At 37.9% G+C, this 23,326-nt stretch overlaps 1 protein-coding gene across 1 annotated transcript; it reads right to left on the bottom strand.

Moving 5' to 3' along the window:
* Positions 1-766: 766 nt before the first annotated feature.
* SLC33A1 (solute carrier family 33 member 1) lies at positions 767-17,043 on the bottom strand. The gene is made up of 6 exons (XM_015816619.1): positions 16,069-17,043; positions 8,950-9,140; positions 7,003-7,187; positions 5,982-6,099; positions 5,149-5,364; positions 767-2,228 (listed from the first exon to the last, which is right to left on the bottom strand). Exons 1-6 carry the CDS (start codon positions 16,838-16,840, stop codon positions 2,061-2,063), a joined length of 1,650 nt encoding a protein of 549 aa, XP_015672105.1. The 5' UTR covers positions 16,841-17,043; the 3' UTR covers positions 767-2,060.
* Positions 17,044-23,326: the final 6,283 nt, after the last annotated feature.

Consider the following 23,326-nt stretch of genomic DNA (forward strand, 5'->3'; position numbering starts at 1 on the left):
TTGATTCTGAGTTTTTTTCAATTTACATAATTTATTTTACATTGCCAGAGTTTTGTTTAAATTGATAACCTTTATTTATTTTGGCACCTTGTATTAACAGTAATACAGAATAGGAAAACATGAAAAGTCTATTTCATCATTTATTGTGAATACTCTTGTTACATAGCTTTTTCTAGAAGAAATCTCTGCCCCCTGCTGAAAAGGCCTAGAAACAACTAATATTTTAACAGAACTCTTATCTGGAAGAAGGAAATCCTGGGAAGAATTCTTTTAAATATTTCTCCTTTCCTCTCGTCTCCTCTGCAGCCACCTATCCCTGGCCTTCTTATTCTAGCATATTCACTGTATTTATTAAAATCATTAATTATGGTTACTGTGTTTGTGCTACTCTATGCAGTAAGGAGAAATCAAATTTAAGAAAATCCAAATCAGGTTGCTGTAAAATATTAATGAAAATGATATCTCTTTATTGAGAGCACTATGGAGTTTTCATTCAAGTTACCAAATTGGATGGTTCATCTGATCTATATTATATTATTTAAATAATATGTTATCAGTATTTCAGAAGCAGCATGCCAGAATTTCTATCACAATTTCTAAGAGAAGTGTCAACCAAACACAAAAGGTTACCTTCCCCGTTGATAAGGTTAAAATGTATTTGAAAACTAACCCTATTTTTATTTTCCTGGAAGTAGTTCCTATTCATTTCATTGGAACACACATCTATGTGTGTTTTAAAAAAAAGACATTTTCAAACATAAATATTAGAGGTTTAAATTTTATTCACACTCTGAAAAGAGCATCAAAACAGTGTAAATCAGAAAGATTCACATGGAATCAAAAATGTCAATTTCAGAAAGAACTGACTTATTGAAATAACCAGTAAAACTGAGACATATCCCTGATATGAGTGTTTCAGTATTTCACCCCAGTATCAAAAAGTATGACACCGTTTTAATTTTTGAATAAATGTTCATATGAAAGATGTATACAATACATCAAATGCTATACAGATCCCATTTACATATGATATACATTATACTGGACATCATTAGATTCTAAAAAAAAGATTTCCTCTAATGTTCATTGAAACATTTACTTAGATTCCTGATATCAGCAGAAATGGGTATATTTTATAACAATGACACTTATGTTCTAAAATTTAATAGTACAGATATTTGGTCGCCATCTTACACAACTTATTTCCAGAAGGCACTAAATAGTCTGCTTAGTCCTATTTGGGTCCCACACGCAAAAAAAAAGAAAGAAAGAAAAAGTATGTTCCATTCTTCATAAACCATAACTTTGGTTTTTCATGTGAAAACTGTTGTCATCAATTTTATATCTGGTCTTAACATTTTGAAAAACTTCAGTACCAATTAATAATGCCTCTGTGGTTTGGGGCTACTTATGCTGTAAACTATTAGTACCGTAATGATGAAACCATTTCTATTAGCAAATAAAGTATAGGGAACCAAATCTGAACTTTAAAAGAAAAAAAAGCATATTCTTACTACTATAGATATATTATTTTTTTTATAAATCTTTAAATTTTATAGGAGCAAGGCAAAACAAAAAAACAGACAGAATCTGTTATCCTCATTGTTTTGACCTATTTGGAAAGCACTATAAAACATATACATATATATATATATATATATATAACATTTTTTTTCTTTCTAAAACATTTTAACCATGTAGACTCAATGTTTATTATAAATCAAAATTATTGTAAGTTCCTTTAAAGACAGCTTTTTTCTTCAAAGGTAACTTTAAGGACATAAAAAGAAAGAAAGGCAACAACTGTAATTTAGCGGAATAGTAACAGATTTTAAATGTTTTTATGAAGTAATAAAAAAAACCTTTAAGGGTCATTTTGAATAAGAAGGGCAAACTTTATAATTGATCCATACAGTACTTAACTTGACTTTAGCTTTTGTAAAGTCATTTGGCATGTATAAACTGACCATTTTTAGATGTGGATACTTGTTCTCTTATATATTTGTTATATGACAAAGCTACAGCAATTTTAGCTAGTCTTTTGTGATATTTCATTTTCATTAACTGATGCTTCTGCATTTCCATGATGTCGGTTGCTCGTTCTGCAGCCTTTTCAATTTGGGCCCAAGAAACAGCCACCAAACAAATCCCAATACTACGCATATTATGGATTCCACATAATAACCATCCAGAGTAATAACACAAGATCCACCTTCTTTTGAGCAAAGCTGCAATACAGAAAAACAAAAGGGATGGGGAACAAGTGATAAGTATATCAGGTGTAGATAAACAAATTGCTTTTGACATATGTAACACATTAAAACTTTTTTCTGAATGCGTAACTGGCCTTCCATTACTTTAATGTGCATGATTTAAAAAGTGTGTACAATATTCAAAAATGGACTACGCTGCTGAGAATATTTGTTGACAACCCACAATCTTTGGCCTAATTTCAAAAATCTTTGTAAGAATATATTTTTACCTATTATATGGAGAAGAAAGGAACACTACAAAAGTGCAGATTTACTTAAACAAATGAGAATAGCTAGGGATGTTTTAATTTGGATTTTTTTTTTTTGCTGAACAGGAGTTTTGTCTTCATGGCCTAAACCAGGGGTTCTCAACCTTGGCAACTTTAAGACTTGTGGACTTCAACTCCCAGAATTCTTTGCTGGCTGAGGAATTTTACGAGTTGAAGTCCACAAGTCTTAAAGTTGCCAAGGTTGAGGACCCTTGGTCTAAACAAAACAATATTATAATTACAAATCAGTTCAATAAAATTAACTCATTAGAGGTAGTGCTTGACTTACAATCACTATTGGGACTTGAATTTTGGTCCTAATTTGGTCCAGGTACCCACATGACTGGACTCCTTTTACTGTTTTTGTAACAGTCACTAAGCAAATCATGCAATTGTAAGTCCGAATCATGCCGTTGTTAAGCAGTCACACAGTTGTTAAGTGAAACCATTCTCCCAAATTGGGAGGGGAGTGGTGGCAGAAACCAGCCAAAAATACAGCAAATCTGTCACATGACCATAGGATGGCGTAACTAGTCAAAAATGCTCATTTCTAAGGGCCTGAAATGCAGTCATGTGATTGGGGGGGGGAGCATGACATTTTACAATGGCCAGAAGTAAAGTAGAATAGAATAGAATAGAATAGAATAGAATAGAGCTGGAAGGGACCTTGGAGGTCTTCTAGTCCATCCCCCTGCTCAAGCAGGAGAATCTATACCATCTCTGACAGATGATTGTCCAGTCTCTTCTTGTGCTTTTCAGGCTGTGAAAAGAATTCTTTCCAAGACCATCATAATTTCGAACAGTTGTTAAATGACCTGTTGTAAGCTCAGGACTGCCTACCGGTAGTCCTCGAGTTACAACCACAATTGAATCCATTTTATGACCTTTCTTGCCACATTTGTTAAATGAATCACTGCATTTGTTAAATTAGTAACATGGTTATTAAGTGAATCTGGCTTCTCCATTGATTTTGTTTGCCCGAAAGTTCATAAAAGGTCATCACATCCTCCAGGACACTGCAATCGTCAGTTGCCAAGTGTCTGAATTTTGATCATGTGACTATAGAGATGCTGCAATGGTCCTAAGTCTGAAAAACAGTCATAAGTTCCTTTTTTCAGTGCCGTTGTAACTTTGAACTAAATGAACTGTTGTAAGTCAAGGATTACCTGCATTTGGTTCTATGATTTTGTTCTCCACATAAATTACTGTTTTTTATTGTCTTAAAATGTTTTTAGTGTTTTAATTGTAACATATTTATTATAAGCTGCCTAGAGTTATTGACAGAGATGGGCAACTATAAAATTGAATGAAGAATGAATGAATGAATGAATGAATGAATGAATGAATGAATGAATGAACGAATGAATGTTTCAGTCAGGCACACCAAAGTCATCTATAAATGATACTTTTATATTGTTTTTGATAATGTGCCATCAACTTAAGCACAGGTCAGCAACCCGCGGCTCTGGAGCTGCATGTGGCTCTTTGAGCCTTCTCCTGCGGCTCCCAGCCTCCTCCGCCATTTGCAGAGAGAGAGAGAGACAGAGAGACAGAGAGAGGCACTTGCGCTTCCCTTCTCTCTCTCTCTCTCTCTCTCTCTCTCTCTCTCTCACACACACACACACACACACACACACACACACACACTGAGTGGGGGAAGAGGACTGGCAGACCAAGGGCAGGAGAGAGCCAGCCCAATAAGAATGTGTGTCAGCTTGTCTGAGAACAGTGTGAAGCCAGCTTGCCAGGTGAGCAGAAGATCGGAGAGAGGGAGAATGAGGGGGAGGGGGAAAGAGGGAGGGAGGGAGACAAAGAGAGAGAGGGAGGGAGGGAGAGAACTCACGCACAGCAGCCTCTATTTCTTTTTAATTAAACTCTTCAATCAAGCTCTCCCTCCCTTGCCCGCATGTGCGCGCACACAAATTTTGCGGCTCCCAGTGTTTTCTTTTCTCTGGGAAATGGGTCCAAGTGGCTCTTTGAGTGTTTAAGGTTGCCGACCCCTGAACTTAAGTGTTCACTTTTAGCAACCACACAAACAGACTTTTTTCAGGATATTTTTTTCTAACATGTAGAAATATTATTCATGGCTTCTGAAGAAGCTTGGATATCAGCCCAACTTGGCTTGATATGTTAGCTTCTTCTGGAATCTTTAATCACAATTTTCTAGTTTGGAGTAAACAGGAAATTACGATCAATGCAAGGTGTCCAATTTGTTTGTCAATACATTCTGATGCAATGCCTGATGTAAATTACATAGTGTTCACAAGGGTTGTGTGTAATCCCAAGTAGTCAGGCCAATTTGTGATTGTCCAAATGCAGCTATTATGTTCACAGTTAAGAATAAAAAATATGGATTGCAGCTAAAGACTTGATACTTCTTTCAAGCGAATATGGCAAAATCCTACAGTTTTGATCATTATGTTGCAACTGAATGCTTAGCGGAGCAAAAACATTTTAGGTGGACCAATGAAACATAGGATCTAGTAAGACAAAGCAAAAGTACTAATAATATATTAAAAAGTTTCTAAAGCGCCTCATAATCCATTTTAAATTTATAAAATCAGTGTGGAAATTCAGTATCACCATACTAACATTAAGATGGGGAATCTGTCTTGCACCAAACTTACTTCTGTAGCAGCTGAAGTCCCACAGCTGTGACCCTGAATTCCAACGCATTGCTTCACTGTAAGTGGGTCCACAAGCCACAGAGCTACTGTGGCGGGCCAGTTTCCTCCCAGATTGGATACTGTGTTAAGTAGTGTCATGTACGTTCCTCCAATGAGTGGGTCACTAACTTTGGCATTGAAAGACATTATAGCAACATACATGCTGTATACAGTAACCTGGAAAACAATAAGCACCAAGGGATGACTTGATTTTTATTCAAAACATCCTGCTCTTTCTTCTAGAACTGTGATAAGAACCTTTTTTTTTTGCTCCTGAGAGCACATATAAGAAATCCCAATGCATCTCATTCCTATCTCACTATATTAAAAGAATCTTGCAAGCTTCTGGTTGTTAATAAGTTCAACCAGGATTGTTCCTTGCATAATGAAATATTTAATTATATGACAAAAATTGCTATGAGTCCCAACAATTAATGCATACATCTCCACCCAATTAATCAATTGAAATGAAATTGCACCGTGTGTTCACGTGTCTGTGTACACACACACATATACTGTACATAAACATACATACATATACATCTGTATGTATGCATGAATTTGTACACATTTCAAAAGTGCTTCTGAAAAACGTTTTGAATCTCCACAACTGCAGCATTTATTAAAGACTACAACTGTTATTTCTTTAAGCAACCCAGCATTTTTCAGCTTTTCATGCAAGCCTAAACAGAGATGCTACTGCTTTCAATAATCCATTCATTAAAGATCCAGCACTTCTTGAAGCAATCATACTTAAACTGAACTAATAACTCCACCCAGGTATGCAGCCTTACCTGATGTAAGGCATAACTCAGCAATAATATAATGTAGTAATAGATTGGAAATCCTCCTTCATACTTTATTCTGGGAGTCCACCAAAACAGGAGAGCAAATTCTAATCCAAACAGTAGCCTACAACAAAAAGACGAGAATATTTTTAATTGATAATGAAACTGTTCCTGTGATATACAGAAGCCATATGACTATCTGATATTCACAAATTTTAGATCAAAGTTATGAGTGAGAGGTAACTTTAATTCATTAACAAAAGGGTCAGCTTCTAGTGTGCTATTTAACATATGTGAATTGAGAAGCGCGAAAACACAGATGCACTTGGCTGATATCAAATAAAGCATTTCTTAAATAAAATTTCATTCTACAAATCACATAAAGCTGATATATGTTTTAACAGGAAACTATCCTCCTTATATATCTTCCTTTGACAGCTTCATTCACCTTCCAGTTTTGTTCTGTTCTATTCTATTCTATTTATAGTTTGACTAGTGTTATGTGTGCACTAAGACTTATTAAAGAAAGAGCAAGATAAAGTTAAAAGCTATGATTTGTCTAAGTCTGATTTCTTTAGAGAAGAATAAACTGGAGGGATTCTCGTTCTATACAAAAACAAAACACCAAAAAAAAAAGGTGAGACCCCTTTTGATTTGGTTAGTTCAGTGTTTTTCAACTTTGCAACTTTAAGATGTGTGGACTTCAACTCCCAATATTCCCCAGCCAGCATAGAACCAATTGAGTTGTGCATGATCCTTATCCCCAGATAAGACAGAATTATGTACAGTTGAGATTTGCTACAATGTGTGAACACAATGTTTTTTACTTGGTCAGTAAAAGGAGGGAGGGAAATGATATGTTACTTAAAGAATTAACATAAGCCTCAGACAGAAAGAAACCTGCTGTCCCAGATTTGCCGGTTCTTGAGATGCACATTTAACTACTTTTAATAGATATAAAAATACAATTCCATGTAAAGAGACAGTGAAATATTTAGCAGCAAATGTAACAATCTAAACATTTTACCTGAAAGGCATGGCTTTATAAAATGTATTCAAGGGCTTTGGCCCTGCTGTATATTTGCTGATGATCAGAGGCAGTATGATTTGCAGTGGAACCATTGGAACAGCAAGCAGAGCCAAATGTTCCTTAGGCACCCCTTCTTCTACCAGTTTGAGACCTGTGACAGCATCTGCTGCTGAGAAACCAACCTGCAACATAAATGCTTGTTAATTTTCTCTAAGATTATTAACTTTAAGCTTTTCTCAAATTTGTCTTGATAACTAATTTTATAACTTGGTCTTGCTTTTTCAGTAGCCGGATAGTGAGGTAAACCACTTTTGGTTAAATGAAACTTGTACCCTGCTCCAAATCAATAATGTGAAATTTATAAAAAAAATATTGATTTGGACCAAAAAAAAATCTTATACATCCTGTTTACTGTTATGCAACAAGAAATGTATTCAGACGTTATGATTTTTAATCACTTTGTTTTTCCCGTCAAAATCTATGGATTTTCACAAAATGTGCTTTAAAAACTATTCAGCAACATAGAAAAACCAGGCAATCTATGTGAAAATCCATAGATTTTGACGGGAAAAACAAAGTGATTAATTTTGCTGTGCAAAATAATAATTACAAATCTTTTTTTAAAAAAAAAATAAGTACCACTTGGGATTATCAAAATTAGTGCTTCCTCACAGCAATCATGACCCCGGCACTAGAACATTCCTGGCACAGCGTTAGGGTTATCATACTTGACCTATGACCATTTGGTCAGTGATTGAAGTAACAATGGCCCTGAAGGGAATGGTGGTCCTAGCACCTCCATTGTCATGTGATCGTGATCTGGGCATTTAGCAACTGGTTTGCACTTACAAGCGGTTGCAACACCCTATGATCATGTGATCACCATTTGCAACCTTCCCTGCTGGCTTTCACAGAAAGTTAATGGGGAAGCTGCCAGGAAAGGTTGTAAGTCGCTGGGGTAAATCTCCCTCGCCCATGGTTTGTGCACCATCCCTGACCTTCGTGCACCTTCCCCAACCTTCACTGTGCCTCTCACACATTTCCTTACTCTTCCTGATCCTTTATGAACTCCGTCAATGCACCTCTCACACGTCCTTCCCAATCTTTGTGCATGTTCCCCAAGCTTTGTGGCATCTCTAATGCAATCCCTCGCACTCTTACACACCCTCCCTAAACTTCACTGTACCTTCCTTGCACTCCTTCCCCCACCCAGCATAAGCCTCTATCCCAGTGGTTCTCAACCTGTGGGTCGGGACCCCATTTGGGGTCGATCGACCATTTCACGGGGGTCGCCAAGCAAGGCTGTCTGCCATTTTTTTGGTCCGCCATTTTTTTCTCCCTTTTCCGGCGGGTGCCTTACCTCCCTTGGGCTGGGCCAGCTGGTGGTTGGCCTGCTCCACGCATGCGCGGCGCTCCCGGGCAGGGAAAGTCCTCGACTTACGACCGGTTGGGTGGTCCTCGACTTACAACCGGTTTTGTCCTTGACTTACGACCGGTTTAGTCCTCGACTTACGACCGGTTTAGTCCTCGACTTACGACCGGCTGGGGTCGCGGCATTAAAAAGGTTGAGAACCACTGCTCTATCCTGCCTGCCAGCCTAGGACTTTCAACTTCCTGCCAGCTTCCCCACTGGTTTTGCTCGTGGGAAGCCAGCAGGACGTTGCCTCACCTGATGATCCCAAAACTGAGTTAAATGACGGCAACTAGAACTAAAGGAATTGCCATCGCTAAGTGATGTCCTAGCACTCTATAATGCATCATTTTGTGACAGAAATTCCAGTTCCAAATGCCATCATAAGTCAAAAACTCCCTGTATAACTTTCGTGTTGCCATCTGATTCATAGTGATTTAATAAGACTGACACGTAAGTCTATAGATAAATAACCCTTTGCAAAAATGGCTCAAATTCCCAACTGGAAACTACTGTACAAATTATTTACTCACTTTTGCTGTTAAGATCAGGGCACAAAACGTAAGGACAGCTGGCATTCTGATTATTGAGAAAAGCAGCTTGTATGTATCCATGATTCCTTTTGTCTCTTCTTTTGATGGTGTTATTGTCGTGTTTTCCTTTTTCAAAAGCGCCACCAATGTAGTAGTTATTAAAAAAACAGCACCCCAGAAAAAGAGGAAATCTGAAACGATATTCATTCATAATCCAAATTTTTCATTAATGACCTTTTATGCCAGCCTTTCCTACAGATTATTTGAGTCTTATGAAACTATAGTGGAACCTATCTAAAGAAACCAGACAGGGGCAAGCCATTATATTCTAAGCATAGAATACTACATTTCACAGATACTATGACTAGACTTGAACCATATTAAATAATTAATATATCACCCAAATATGGACATGTGTTTTACAGAAGTTCTCTGCATCTAATAAAACTTTTTTATTCAATGGTATAATTCACTTAGATGAGAGCCAATGTAATGTGTTGGTTAAGGGACTAGGTCAGTGATGGTGAACCTTTTAGAGACCGAGTGCCCAACTGCAACCTAAAACCCACTTATGCATCGTCAGGTGCCGGGTGAGTGTGGCCCATTGGCTGGGTGTGGCCCATTGGGTGTGCGTGGCTGCGGTGGTAACGGCAGACTGGGTGGGACTAAAAAGTTCAATCAATCAATTCCAACTTTGCAAGATCTTTTTTTTTCCTGCGAGAAGTTGAAATTGACTGATTTGTTTGAACCTTTTTTTTTGCACACGGCGGCGGAGGCCTAAAGCGAAAAGGTTTTATAAAACCCAGCTGAAGGCCTAGGACTCGGGCGACGGCACACGTGCCCACAGAGAAGGCTCCGAGTGCCGCCTCTGGCACCCGTGCCATAGGTTCGCCACCACTGGACTAGGTTAGAAACTGAGAGACTAAATTCTAGTCCTGCCTTAGGCACAATGCCAGCTGGTAATCTTGGGCCAGTTACTCTCTCTTACACCTAGGAAGCAACAATGACAAACCATTTCTAAAATTTTGCCCAGAAAATTTCAGGCAGTCACCAGGAGTCAAAACTGACTCAAAGGCACCAAGTAAGAAAATAATCTACTTATACCTGATCTAATATACCGATAAATCGGCAACTTCTAATGAACTTTTTGCTGAACCAAAATTGAAAGAATTGTGATTTATGGATAGGTTAAAAATAAAAGTTAGGCTATGGAGAGAAGAGGTTTTTTTTATTTGTAGCATTAAAAGTGGGTGAAAAGTTATTATTTTAGCTTATGCTTGGAATGATGAAGGTTGGATGCTACTTATTACTGACTTTGTGTTTTTGGCTGTCTTTCGTTCTGCATATGTCCAGAACTACAAACCCTACTCATATCTCCAATTATCCTAGCACTCTACAATTTTTTGCCATATTTTTTTCTTTCTGCATGTTATTTATGCCACAGTGAAAATGAGCAAGTTCACAGTACAAGCTCAGCCAACATCTTCCTAGCATCCCTAATGATCTTCTGCATTCTTAAGAATAATGAATCAGCAAGATCAAGAGAAAACTGCATAGTAGATTCCTCTGCTGAAAAAAGTAACAAATATTGGCACAAGGGGCTACTCCTTAAGTGAGAAGGTAAAGCTGCTAGACATGTTAGCTGGTTGGACATTGTACTATCTATTGCATGGCAATTTAACATCAATAATTTCATTGTATGTTCCATAAGGAAAAATGAAATTAGTATCCTTGTGAGTATGGAATCTCAAGGTGGTAGAACATCAATGGGATCTCCCCCTGGAACAGATGGAAAAGGATCTCAGCATGTGGATAAAGGACCGAGCCCCCTCCCCAAATGGGTTATTGAGTGAACCATTAATCCATGAAAAAACCTCTCTCTATAGTTTGGGATAGAAAGCATTGAGCATGATTTCCAAGCTTGGAGAGGTGGGTTTCACAAATTCAACCACTACAACCACAACAGTATCAAGCTGGCACAGAAGGTTGCCTTGCTGAACCATAGATGTTAAGTCTGATTGATATTGAAGCTGGAGGCTAGAATTCTTCAATGCTGAAGATCAGTTGGTTCTTGGAAGTTTGTACAGAATAAAATCCATGTGCCCTAAAAAAAAAAAAAGTATTCCAACAGAATAACATATGTGATCACAGAGCTTTTCTTAGTGGGTCAACTGGCTTTCAGGATTAAAATGGAAAAATATTTTGCCTTCAAGAACCTGGCCTTTAGAACTTTCCTGGTGCTTGACAATATCCTTGATCCTGCCGAGACTCTTTAATTCACATATTTAAACCTGGAGAACCTTTCTTTCTTGCCATACAATACTATCTCTTTGACTAAGATCATTCTACGATTGTTGCCCTTTCAGCACAATGCTGGATCCCACTGAAAAATTAGCATTCTCCATCAGTCAGTAACTTCTGAAGGAGAGAGGACCATGAACAGCACTGAGATTAAGACACCTTTTGCAATAATGATATCCCACAGATGGAACCCAATGTAAAAATGCTTGAGCAGTCAGCTCTTCATCTACTGAACCAATTCCATCAATAGGAGATGAAATTGAGTGGATCACCAATCTTGCACTCTGACTCTATAAAGCACCATTATCTGCTTCTTTGCAAATATAGCTATAGCTACTATGTGACTGGTCATCTTCACAATGCAATACAACACTTCCCATAGTTTTGAGGAGGAAAAAGAGGAAGACTGTGCCATGCTTCCTTATTTGATCCTTTTTTGGAGACGGTGCTGCTCATTTCACCAGTAGAAGAAACACTATTCTTTTAGTTTTCATTCTTTTGATTCTACTGTACAGTCACTATTTTTTTAAATAGAGTATTTAAAATACTCATAAATGCTAGTTATTCATTCCTTTTTGTTTATCCCTGCCTTATTCTATAGTCAAAATAAAATAGTATATGAGAGCAAAAAATCTGAAGTGCCAAAATACTTGCATTTATGGTGAATTTTGGTTGATTTTTCAATAATTTTCTGCGGCTCTTATACCTAACATTCCAATGTCAGCAGTTTCATTATCTGCAGTTGAATGTTGAAATGTAACCCCCCATGAGTAACTGGATCTACCTGTATTACAACACTATCTTTGTTTGGATTTTCTTAGATATTTGATATTATTTTCTTTCCTTACAAAATAAGAGATTTAAGTTTCACTCTTTTGAGGTTACAATGGGCTTGTTTGTTTGCTGTAACTTAGCATATACACCAGCTGTACAGTTACTATAATGCGGAAGTATATAAATTGATGCAGATACATCAAAAGTAGATAAGATTTGATAGGATTAAGAAAATATACAAATCTAGTACGGTGCTTTGGCAGAAGTACCCATACAGGTTTATGTAATCCTGTATTTATATAATTACTTCTATAACAATAAATCTTTTATAGTGCACATTTTGTACAACTATCAAACATGTTGTATACCACTAAACACTGTATTGTGACAGATCATTTAATTAAATGGCTAATTGTAAAAATTCTAACCTAATCCTAACGTACTGCATTTCCACGATCAAATCACTGATCCCTCGATCAAAAGGACTGGGTTAGCTTGGCAATGATTTATTCATGACTGACCCAGGCTGACTCCTGTGAAGTAATCCATTATTTTCTAAATGCTCACAGACTGCTTAGCACTCTGTTTCAATTTTGCTCAGTATCAGCATCAGTTCGGAGTTGTAAAAAACAGCTAAAAAAACAAAACAAGCAAAAACAACATGGATTTCAGGATGGTATCATGAATGCTAGATACAGAATCTTAAAAATTGTTAAAAATTCCCACTCTCAGCTGTAGTAGTCTAATTAAAGGAAAAAATATTTGAAATGCTTTCTTCCCAAATCGTTCCCATTCAGTCTATGTTGCCTCTTCTCAGATAAATGAAATGCTTCATCCTGGTTCCTCATAAACTGTCACATCAGTTAGCTGGATCCTTTCTTTTAAAGACAAAACGCTTACCCTTCTTCATTATACCAACTAACCATGAAAGAACTCTGAGATGATATCTATAAATATTTGAGGGATATAATCAGTCTGGTCCTGAACTGAAGTATTCTTGGTAGCCAGCTTTTAACTATATTTTTTCTTATTTTGAGTTACCACTTTTTTAAAATTAATTGTTCTGCTGAAGTCAATCTGAACATATTTTCTTTTTGGCATGATGACCAAAGAAAAGTCAAGAAGTTCTAACCTCTCCCTATTACTTCCTATTACTCATCCTAACAATGGACCCATCCCTTTCTTCTTTTACTTATGACAGATTCAAACAAGCCTATTTTGTTCCTTGTAGATTTTCTTGAAAACCTAAATCTCATTTTGTACTTTATACTTCCTAACTTTCTTTGCATAGATATAGTTCCTTGTTGATACGCTCCTTGGTGATTCATCCATCTTTCCTTTCCTATATATCTTAACTCAAAAGTTATTTATGCTATCCACAAGTTTCCTAAGTCCCCCCCCCCCTTTTTCCCTTGCTGAAACTGAGTGCTCTATTATACTTCCAGTATCTTATTTTGAACTTGGATACAACCCATGTGTACTTCCTTGGACCTGGCAATTTATGCCCATGGGAACCCATCTATTACTTCTGTAATCTTGAACTCTAACATGTATGATTATGGTCCAATGTTTCTTACCATAATATTACAGGTAAATGGCATGATTACATACTTCCAAAATTCTATTGCTTTTACTTTTCCAATCAGTTCTTCCCTATTGATCAGGATCAGATTTCATTCATTCGTTTATTCATACACTATAGAAAAGCTGGCTCCTTTTTTTCAATTTTCCCATGCTCAATTATATGAATCTCAATGTCCACTTCTTTCATGATGTTATACACACATACAAATACATTAGTGTAGCCTTTTCCTTTGACATAATTTATACCACTAAATCTTTGAATACCATGAGTTCAATTTCATTAATGCTAAATTATATTATATTCCGGCATTAACATTTCTAGCTTTTCTTGTTTCCCATATTCTGTATAGAAACATAACCTGATCTTCCTGCATCTATGTGTTCATTATTGGATGGTTACACATTCTACATATTGCTCCTCAATATCAGGCTTTCAAGACTCCTTTCAAACACCTTTGCTTTCAATTTTCTCTTGCCAGGAGTCCCTCATCTTGGAAAAGGATCCCATTATTTAAGAATGCAAACCATTTCTATTAGCATCATCTGGATAGTCTGTTGTTTACTTCCAGTAGACTTCTCTCTCTCTTCTTAGACCATGTCCTCCAATGGAAAGGAGGAAAAAAAATCACCTGTGCCTCAACTTCTTCATCCTCCTGTCCAATATTTCATAATACCTTACATATCTTCAGTGCTGGGTCTCACCGTTTGTTTCCACATGGATGACAGAAAGAAATATTTCTTACTAGAAGTATCAGAGTCTTCAACATCTTTCCATCACACTCCAAATGTGTCTCAGAAAGGCATACTTGTCTTCAAAGACTACCCAGTTGACGGATTATTACTTCAATCTCTCTCAGCAGGAAGTTTCCAATATCCACCTCCCCTTACTTCCATTCATTTAGGACAAAGACAGGAATCCTTTCATTTGTAGAATCTGAAGTGTCTTCTTACTCAATCTTTGAGGCTTGCAGCAGCTGCCATTCCTCCAAGAGTCCAGAAATCCACAGGAAAGCCATGGAAAGTGTTCTAACAACCTTACAAGCATAAAAGCTGTACCCAAGAGGCATGAGCTTTTGTGTCACATTCATCTATCTCCTTTCCCACCACTTGGCATGCCTGTATTTTCTGGGAAGTTTCTTGAGGCCCTTGCCTTGCCAGTTTGTTCCTATGTACAATTCAAACATTCCCTACCATGCCTGGTAAGTGGGCAGGTTTTGCCTTTGCCTTTTTTACTTTCATTTCCAGGAGGCCAATCAACCCACACTTGTAAGATGTATAGTTTGTCATCTTCAGAAAGGAAAATAAATATGGCATATCACCTGCAAGTGATGAGAGCAATTCTCTCCAATTTCATATTGCTCTGATGAACAACAAACCATAAAAGTGCCTCCCCTGATTTGTTCAACCAATTTTTTTCTCTCTCTGGATGCTCATTTATCAATAAGAATTATTAATAATTATTTAATAAAATTAATTAGTAGTAAAGTTTTATACTAACTACATGCTTGGATTTCTAATATCCCATTCAAAAAATCTAAAGCATATTCTAGCTTACTTTGAGTATTGAACTGTATAAGTCTGCATTTGTGGGGTTAAATCAGTTAAACAGAACTGTCTTAATTTTATGAATAACAATTCTATGCACACTAGCTCTCATATGGGGGAAGGAACAAAACTTGCTTTTCAATCCAGCTATCAACTTCAAAAAGATGAAAAGACATCCTTCTATGTTCTAGAATGTCAATTTGGAGAACTAATATATTCTGATTGGATAAAAACCCTCTTCGTTATCCATTATATCAATTACATTGATCAGGAAAAACTGGAACCAACTAGTTTTAAGAAAATAATGCTTCTTCCCTGAAGAATATTCTAAGAAAGCTCTAAAATTTGGGGACGTTTACCTGTAGGATAAACGTACCATATATTATTTGGTTTCTTTTTCTAGGCCATATGTATGGGAAGTTTTGCCTTTTTCACTGGTATAATTGGTAAATTTGGACATGGATAAACTAGCTTGATGCAGCTTCATAAATGAGTAAAAACATTTCAGCTATAATATAACTAATCAGAATACTCTAGATATTCAAATACAGAAATACCATCTGGCATGAAGTGCCTCATGCCAGATCTTTTATAAAATAACATTTTTTAGTAAATATGCTAATACAGAAGCATGTGTTAGATGTCACACTAACTTTGTATTTTCAAAGCTGGATAGATATGGAAACACTGAAAACTAATTATTATATTGTAGTTCTTCACGTCATTCTATAAAAAGATCTTGCGCAAAACAGACAACTCTCATAGATATTGTCATGAGATGGGCAGCAATATAAATTGTTCAATAAATAAATGATAGGCTTGGAAATTAACCTATCATACTTATATGTGAAATTTTCTAATTAGAAATGGACACAGAAGCCTTAAAAACCATAAGACTCTGTATCCAACATTTACCTGAAAGTGTAACGATTCCTTTGGCTTGAGGCTGAAAGCGTAGATACTTGTTGCAGAAGGAAGATGATTCAAGAGCCAAGAACAAGACATTTCCCAAGAAGTAGCCAGCTGTCTGACCCACAGAATTACAAGTGGATGCATAGCCCACATTTTCTCGTGATAACATAGTCAATGCCCAGCCATCTACAGCTATGTCCTGAGTGGCTGCTAGGAATTCAAAGAGGAAGAAGGTCACAGTAAGGGCCACCACATCTGGGCTTTGGCCATTGACCTCCCCAAGCAGAGAATCCACCCGCACAGACAAGTACATCATAAAAAGACCTAAAATGTACTGAGTAGGCACAAGCCAAGACTTTCGGCGACCAAAGTTTCTGAAGTACACAGCATCCACCAAGGGAGCCCAAAGCAACTTCAGACTGAAAGGCCAGAAAACAAAACTAAAGAAAGCCTGGTCTTTGTAGCTGACATTCTTGCTTTGCAAAATGAAAGGGATGCTGCCAGCAAGCCCCAGAGGAATCCCTTGCAGCACATACAGGAAGAGAAGGAGCAGGATATTGCCAAACTCTGCTCTATAGTCTTGGGGAGACTCCACAGGCCGGATATGCGGCTCCTGAAGCAGAGCCTCCCTGTCATCTTTCCCGACTGCGTCCACAGGGCCATCTTCATAGAAATCTAGAGGAGCAGGCTTATTCTGCATCACATCCAGAGCATTCCGGTAGTTGCCTGGCCGGCGATGCCGGCTATTATCCTTCGAGGAAATGGCTGGGGACATGTCACACACGTAATCCAGCGCAGCTTTTCTTCAGAAGCCGAGGAGACCGGTGGTCCTCCCCACGGTGGCGAAGACGATTTTTCCTAGCCTGGTCGCAGATTGCGAGAGGCTCCCAGGTCAACCCCGGCAGATGCCCTGAGGCGGGGAGAAAGAGTTCGTTCCCTCTTTAGTTCCGCCGGCCGAATAGGCAGGTTCCCTCACCATGAAAAGGAAAGGAAGACGAAGGAGATGCCTCTCTCTCCCTTCTGCATTGGGACGCGATGAACCTCCTTTCGGTGACCTGCGAAAATCCCGGCCGGGATATGGGGGACTCCGTTCCTACGCCGTCCCCGGCACAAAACTTCCTTCCCTTCCGCCGATTTCCAAATCATTCGCCGATCCTTCTCCCAGCCTGGCTGAGTCCGACCCATAAAAGTGTCCTACCTGGAAACATAAGCCAATGCCGAAAGGGCCGCCAAAGCAACAAAAGCTCCGCACCGCCGTGGTCTTACTCCATTGGCCGAGGGAGGATTTCGTCACGAAAGAACTGCCCTATCAGCGAAAGGTCCGGGAGAGGAAAGCGAGAAATAATGAATGGTAGCGGCGCTTGCCGGTTAAAGAGGGCGACGTATTCAATTAAAGTGCACTTACGCTTCCGGTTCCCGTTAAAGTTACGGGCAATGGATCCAACGCGAAGAAGACGTCCCTGAAGACAGGGCGAGGTATTAGAGCAGCCTTTATGTATCTTCTACGTCAGCGTTTCTCAACCTCAGCAGCTTTAAAATATGTGGGTTTCATGTTGGCTGGGGAATTCTGGGAGTTGAAGTCCACAAGTCTTAAAGTTGCCAAGGTTGAGAACCCCTGTATTACATGTTGTAATGGGAACAGGAAGGACGGGGTGGCCTACAGCTATGTTAGATACCTAACATACCTTTGTGGTTACCTATCAAAGAAGAGGGGGTCAGCCTATTCTCCGAAGCATCCGAAAACAGAGGAAGAAGCAATGGATGGAAACTAATCAAGGAGACAACTAACCTAGAACTAAGTAATGTTCCTGACAGAACAATTAATCAGTGGAGCAACTTAGCTCCAAAAGTTGTGGGTGCTCCAACACAGGAGGTATTTAAGTAGAGATTGGACAAACATTTGTCTGACATGGTATAGGACTTCTTGCTTAAACAGTGTTGGTCTACAAAATCTTCAAGGCCCCTTTCAACTCTCTTATTCTGTAGATTTTTGTCTATGAGGTGCCAGGTTGGCAATTCAATTGTCCTCATGCATGCCACACAGGGCCAGACTGTCTAACTCATGTTAGCTAGCCTAGAGCAGTGTTTCTTAGTGCTAGGACCCCTGGGATTTCTCTAAGGCCCTCTCAGGGGTCCTCCAAATCAGAATTATGTGACAGCCTATGTTGAAAAATAATACAATATTAAAATCAAACAACTGTGGCAATGAATGAATCAATTTAAATTTCTAATACAGTAAATATCACTAATTGTAGCCAATACAACAAAATCTCTTTTGGAGTCCTCCTTAATTTTTAAAAGCAGAAAGGGCTCCTGAGGGAAAAAAAAGTTTTAAGAAATGTTGGTCCAAAGTGTGTTGCAAACCCAGACTGGGTGGTTGATTTTTTTGGTCCAGTTTGCAGTGTGAATTCAGAAAACTTGAGTTAATATTGGCCAAAGTAATTGTGGATAAATATGTCATTGGAACATAGCCACTTCACTCAAAGGCAAAGCTCTGAAATCCTCTGTAACACAACCCTTTGAACCCTTGAATGTCTGTTTTGATGTTTTTCACAATGCATGGGACTGTTTGTTTACTACAATACAACAAAGATTAAAGTCTTACGGGGCTTTAAAGACAACACAATTATAGCTTTGAGTACTTTCTGGAGCAAGCCACACTTCAGTGATCAGTAATGTTTGAATCCTGATGACTTACACCCCTATAATCTTTACAAATGAAGAAGTGATTTCTTACAATGCTTGTTTCTGGGATGATATTGCAACCCACTAGCTTAATTTTGTTTTGTTAAAGCAGCCATAGCAAATTTGCTACCCTCAGGAGGTGCTGAACTGAAATACCTTTCATCCAGCAGTAGCCCTTGTCTATGGATGATAGGGATTGCAGGCAGAAGTGCCTGAGGACACTGGATTAAAAAAAGCTTTCTCTATATTTGTTAGAAGCAAGTCCTATGAGTCATTCCACTAGGGCTTATTCTCAGATAAGCATAAGCTCTTGTGCCTTTCTCCAGAATCATAGTAAAGTCATTAGACTGTTGCATTTAATCAACTGAACTACATTCACCACTTGTTTTAAGGTTATTTTTATAGTCTTGATTCCCACTTTCTTCACCAATCCTGTTTAGAACTGCTTAGAGACAGTTTGTATTTGGACAATTTGTTGAACCACAAAGTAGACTATCATGCTTCAGTGTAGTATCCGGCTAGGAAATTCTGGGAGTTGAAATATACATATATTAAAGTTGCTAAGTTGCTTTACACTAGGTTAGAAAATCAGAGTTAATTGAGTATAGCATGATTGCTAACTACTGGTAAATATGTCATGCCTTATTTGAAGGAAAGCGCAATATACGGTATTTTGCATTTTTCCAGGAGTTAAGCACTGTCAGAATAAATAGAATTTATCTTTGAATGTAAGAGACTTACCTCTGTTATACATGTTTTCTGGGTTAATACAACACAACACACTTTGACTTAGCATCTAGTATGTTTATTATGTAAAGAAAGATAAAGCTCAGATAACAGATTAATCATTTAATTTAAATCTTTAAATAAGAGCCATGTCAGGGGGTTGGATTAGGACTTCCTTCTAAGTTAAATTATCCAAGAATGTTACTCTCGGAGAAGGCCACTCTAATATAAATTAAATATAATTTCTGAAGTGAAACAATATAGTGATGAATTAAGCTATGAGATAAGCCACTGTACATAATTTACATATTTTATGTTAGGTATGAAAATTGGGTTCTCAGTAAACAGTGCTGCATTTGCTAACTTGCATGGCTTTTATTTCCAGAATATATTAATATGAAAGAAAAAGATCAGACATTAATTTTGTGACTAGTGAATTCTCCAGTGCCAATTGCTAAATAACTGTCAGAACAAATTTATAGCTATCCACTTAACTGGGGGTAAGTCTTGTTGAGTGCAGTGAGACTCAGAGAGAATTACAACCCTAATTTGGAAGACAAAATTGTAGTTTTCTAAAAACATATCTTTCACATATGGGAAATGATATCGATTTTGTTATTTTTCATGCTGCTGGGCAATTCTGATAGTTGATATTCACACATATTAAACCAAGTTTGAAAAATAGTGAGTTAAAAAAATATTTCCAATAATCCTTGATCACAAGCACTAACAAAAATACCATCTTCTAAATGAAAATATTATATAGTTAGCTATATAAAAACATGGGTACACAAGGAGGGGGATACTGAACAGATTATTACAATCATAACAGTGAAAACTTAAAAATATACTCAAAAAACCCTATTTTGTCAAACATGTAATTGCCATTCTAAGGTATATATAAAAGGGATGCTATATACCAGGGTGCTTATATTCTAAAGATACAATATTTACATGTATTAAATGAAGCAATATATGAGTATAAAAAATTGGGGGTCAGTGCTGTAATTAGGCAGAGTGAAGTTCCTGTATGAGGTAGCTGGTTTTCTGTATCATAACTAGGCAATCAAATACTAGTTATTTAATACATAGTTGTTTTATGCTAGAGAAGGGAAGAGGCAGTTATTTCTGCCTCAGATATCATATAATAGTTTCTCTTGGATCCATGCATTTGAGGATGCATAGATCAAATACCTTAAAATGGGTAATGGCAAACCACTTCTGAAAATCTTGCCAAGAAAATTCCCCAGACTAGGTCAAGCAGTCACCAGAAGTCAAAGGCACGCATACATATGGTACGTAAAATGAGTTTAACTATATCTTGACAACCTAGAAGGATGTCACTGAATCAGCATCACAATTTCTGCTGAGCTGTGAATTAATATGACATCTCTTGATAAATTTATTTGTTAAATTTATTTGCCTCCTATCTTGACATGGGGGTTCTCTACGGAGTTTACAATATTAAAAAGGAAGAAAATGAAAGAAGTTTAAACAACAGAAGGAAAATAAAAGAACAATAGCAATAACACCTAGACTTATATACCACTTCACAGTGCTTTACAGCCCTCTCTAAGCGGTTTACAAAGTCAGCATATTGCCTCCAACAATCTGGGTTCTCATTTTACCGACCTCGGAAGGATGGAAGGCTGAGTCAACCTTGAGCCAGTGAGACTCGAACTGCTGGCAGCCGGCAGTCAGCAGAAGTAGCCTGCAGTACTGCATTCAACCAGTGCACCACCACAGCTCATAGAAATAAAAGAAACAATGAAAAAGAACACAATGAGAATACATCAATGTGAGAAAAGATGCATGGGTGGAGAGCAGAGTGCAAGGAGAGGGGAAGTGGGAGTCTGCCATCAATCCAACAGCCACCTCCAGCATGGCATTGTAACAGATCTATAGAAGAAAATACATTCTTGTTAATCAACCAATCAACCTAAAAGAAACAGGAAAATATTATCCAGTCATGACCACTCTAGTGAGATTGCAAGTATAATTAAGTCCTGATAGATTTTCTCCATGTTAGAAGGCAATTACACTTTTCCTTTGGATATTATAGTTTCAATTATGTTTTGTTATTTGATGTTCTATACAAATTCTGCATAACCTTAAAGAAATCTATTATCTCAAGGAGGCATAGATTTTTTTTAAAAAAAGGCAATCTTATGTGATTGTTTATTTTACTCAATATTCTGAAGTCATCCTTTTCAGGGCACACAATAGCAATTTATGTAACATAAAATCAATATTTGTCACCAGGGGTATCTGGAAATAACAGAGACATAATATGTATCAATTTCCCGTGAGCAAAATCTCCACAGCAATGTCAAAAGAGACTGGATTCACATAGCACATAGGTGAGATATAGAAACAGTCAGTTAAGAATTGTGAAAAGATGCAGGGAGTGCTTCTATTACAGCTCAAATACATGTGGACATCCACAGGGACTGTGGGGTATAAGGGGACAAGCAAAAAACTCCACAACTTCCAGTGCTATTACTGAAGAATAGAATGTATGTTGTGATGTCACATTGCACTGTTCATCCTTTTAGCATTGTTGTGGTTTGGAAAAGATGCCTATGGAATATCCAACTCCTTCAAGCTACCAAAGAACGTCTGAAGTTTCCAGATTACTGAAGTTTTATTCAAGCCAATGACAATGAACTTTCTTGCAGAGAAAATTGCCACAGGATTAAAGCATCTACTCAAGAAGTTATTAGTTATGAATTAGCTTTCCATATGGCTGAGAGTAGTAGTAGTAGTAGTAGTAGTAGTAGTAGTAGTAGTAGTAGTAGTAATGTTGGAAGCGACCTTGGAGGTCATCCAGTCCAACCCCCTGCTCAGGCAGGAAACCCTATACCATTTCAGACAAATGGCTGTCCAGTCTCTTCTTAAAAATTTCCAGTGTTGGAGCATTCACCGCTTCTGGAGGCAGGTTGTTCGACTGGTTAATTGTTCTAGCTGTCGGGAAGTTTCTCCTCAGTTCTCGGTTGCTTCTCTCCTTGCTTAGTTTCCACCCGTTCCTTCTTGACCTGCCTTCAGGCGCTTTGGAAAATAGCTTGACCTCTTCTTTGTGGCAGCCCCTGAGATATTGGAACACTGCTATCATGTCCCCCCTCGTGCTTCTCTTCGTTAAACTAGACATACCCAATTCCAGCAGCCGTTCCTTATATGCTTTAGCCTCCAGTCCCTTAATCATCTTTGTTGTTCTTCTCTGTACTCTTTCTAGAGTCTCAACATCTTTTTTACATCGTGGTGACCAAAACTGGATGCAGTATTCCAAGTGTGGCCTTAATAAGGCATTGTAAAATGGTATTAATACTTCACGTGATCTTGATTCTATCCCTCTGTTAATGCAGCCTAGTACTGTGTTGGCTTTTTTGGTAGCTGCAGCACACTGCTGGCTCATATTTAGATGATTCTCCACTAGGACTCCAAGATCCCTCTCACAGTTACTACTGTTGAGCAAGGTACCACCTATACTATACCTGTACATTTGGTTTTTCTTGCCTAAATGTAGAACCTTACTTTTTTCACCATTGAATTTCATTTTGTTAGATAGCGCCCAGTGGTCAAGTCTGTCCAGGTCTTCCTGTATCTTAAGCTTATCTTCTGGAGTGTTGGCTATTCCTGCCAGCTTGGTGTCGTCTGCAAATTTGATGAGTTCCCCATCTATCCCCTCATCCAAATCGTTGATGAAGATGTTGAAGAGCACTGGGCCCAGAACAGAGCCCTGGGGCACCCCACTACACACTTCCCTCCATGTAGATGCGGTTCCATTGAGGACCATGTGCTGAGTACGGCTGGTCAGCCAGCTATGGATCCATCTGGTGGTGATGCTGTCTAA

The sequence above is a fragment of the Protobothrops mucrosquamatus genome, unplaced genomic scaffold (assembly GCF_001527695.2).
Source record: "Protobothrops mucrosquamatus isolate PMUCROS unplaced genomic scaffold, P.Mucros_1.0 scaffold470, whole genome shotgun sequence".
NCBI lineage: Eukaryota > Metazoa > Chordata > Lepidosauria > Squamata > Viperidae > Protobothrops > Protobothrops mucrosquamatus.

Excerpts from the sequence above, each read along its gene's own strand:
- SLC33A1 (XM_015816619.1), bottom strand. The coding sequence starts at position 16,840 with ATGTCCCCAGCCATTTCCTCGAAGGATAATAGCCGGCATCGCCGGCCA. Across the intron at positions 7,188-8,949 it reads CCCTGATCTTAACAGCAAAA|GTTGGTTTCTCAGCAGCAGA; the intron begins GTGAGTAAATAA and ends TTTATGTTGCAG. Across the intron at positions 5,365-5,981 it reads TGAGTTATGCCTTACATCAG|GTTACTGTATACAGCATGTA; the intron begins GTAAGGCTGCAT and ends ATTGTTTTCCAG.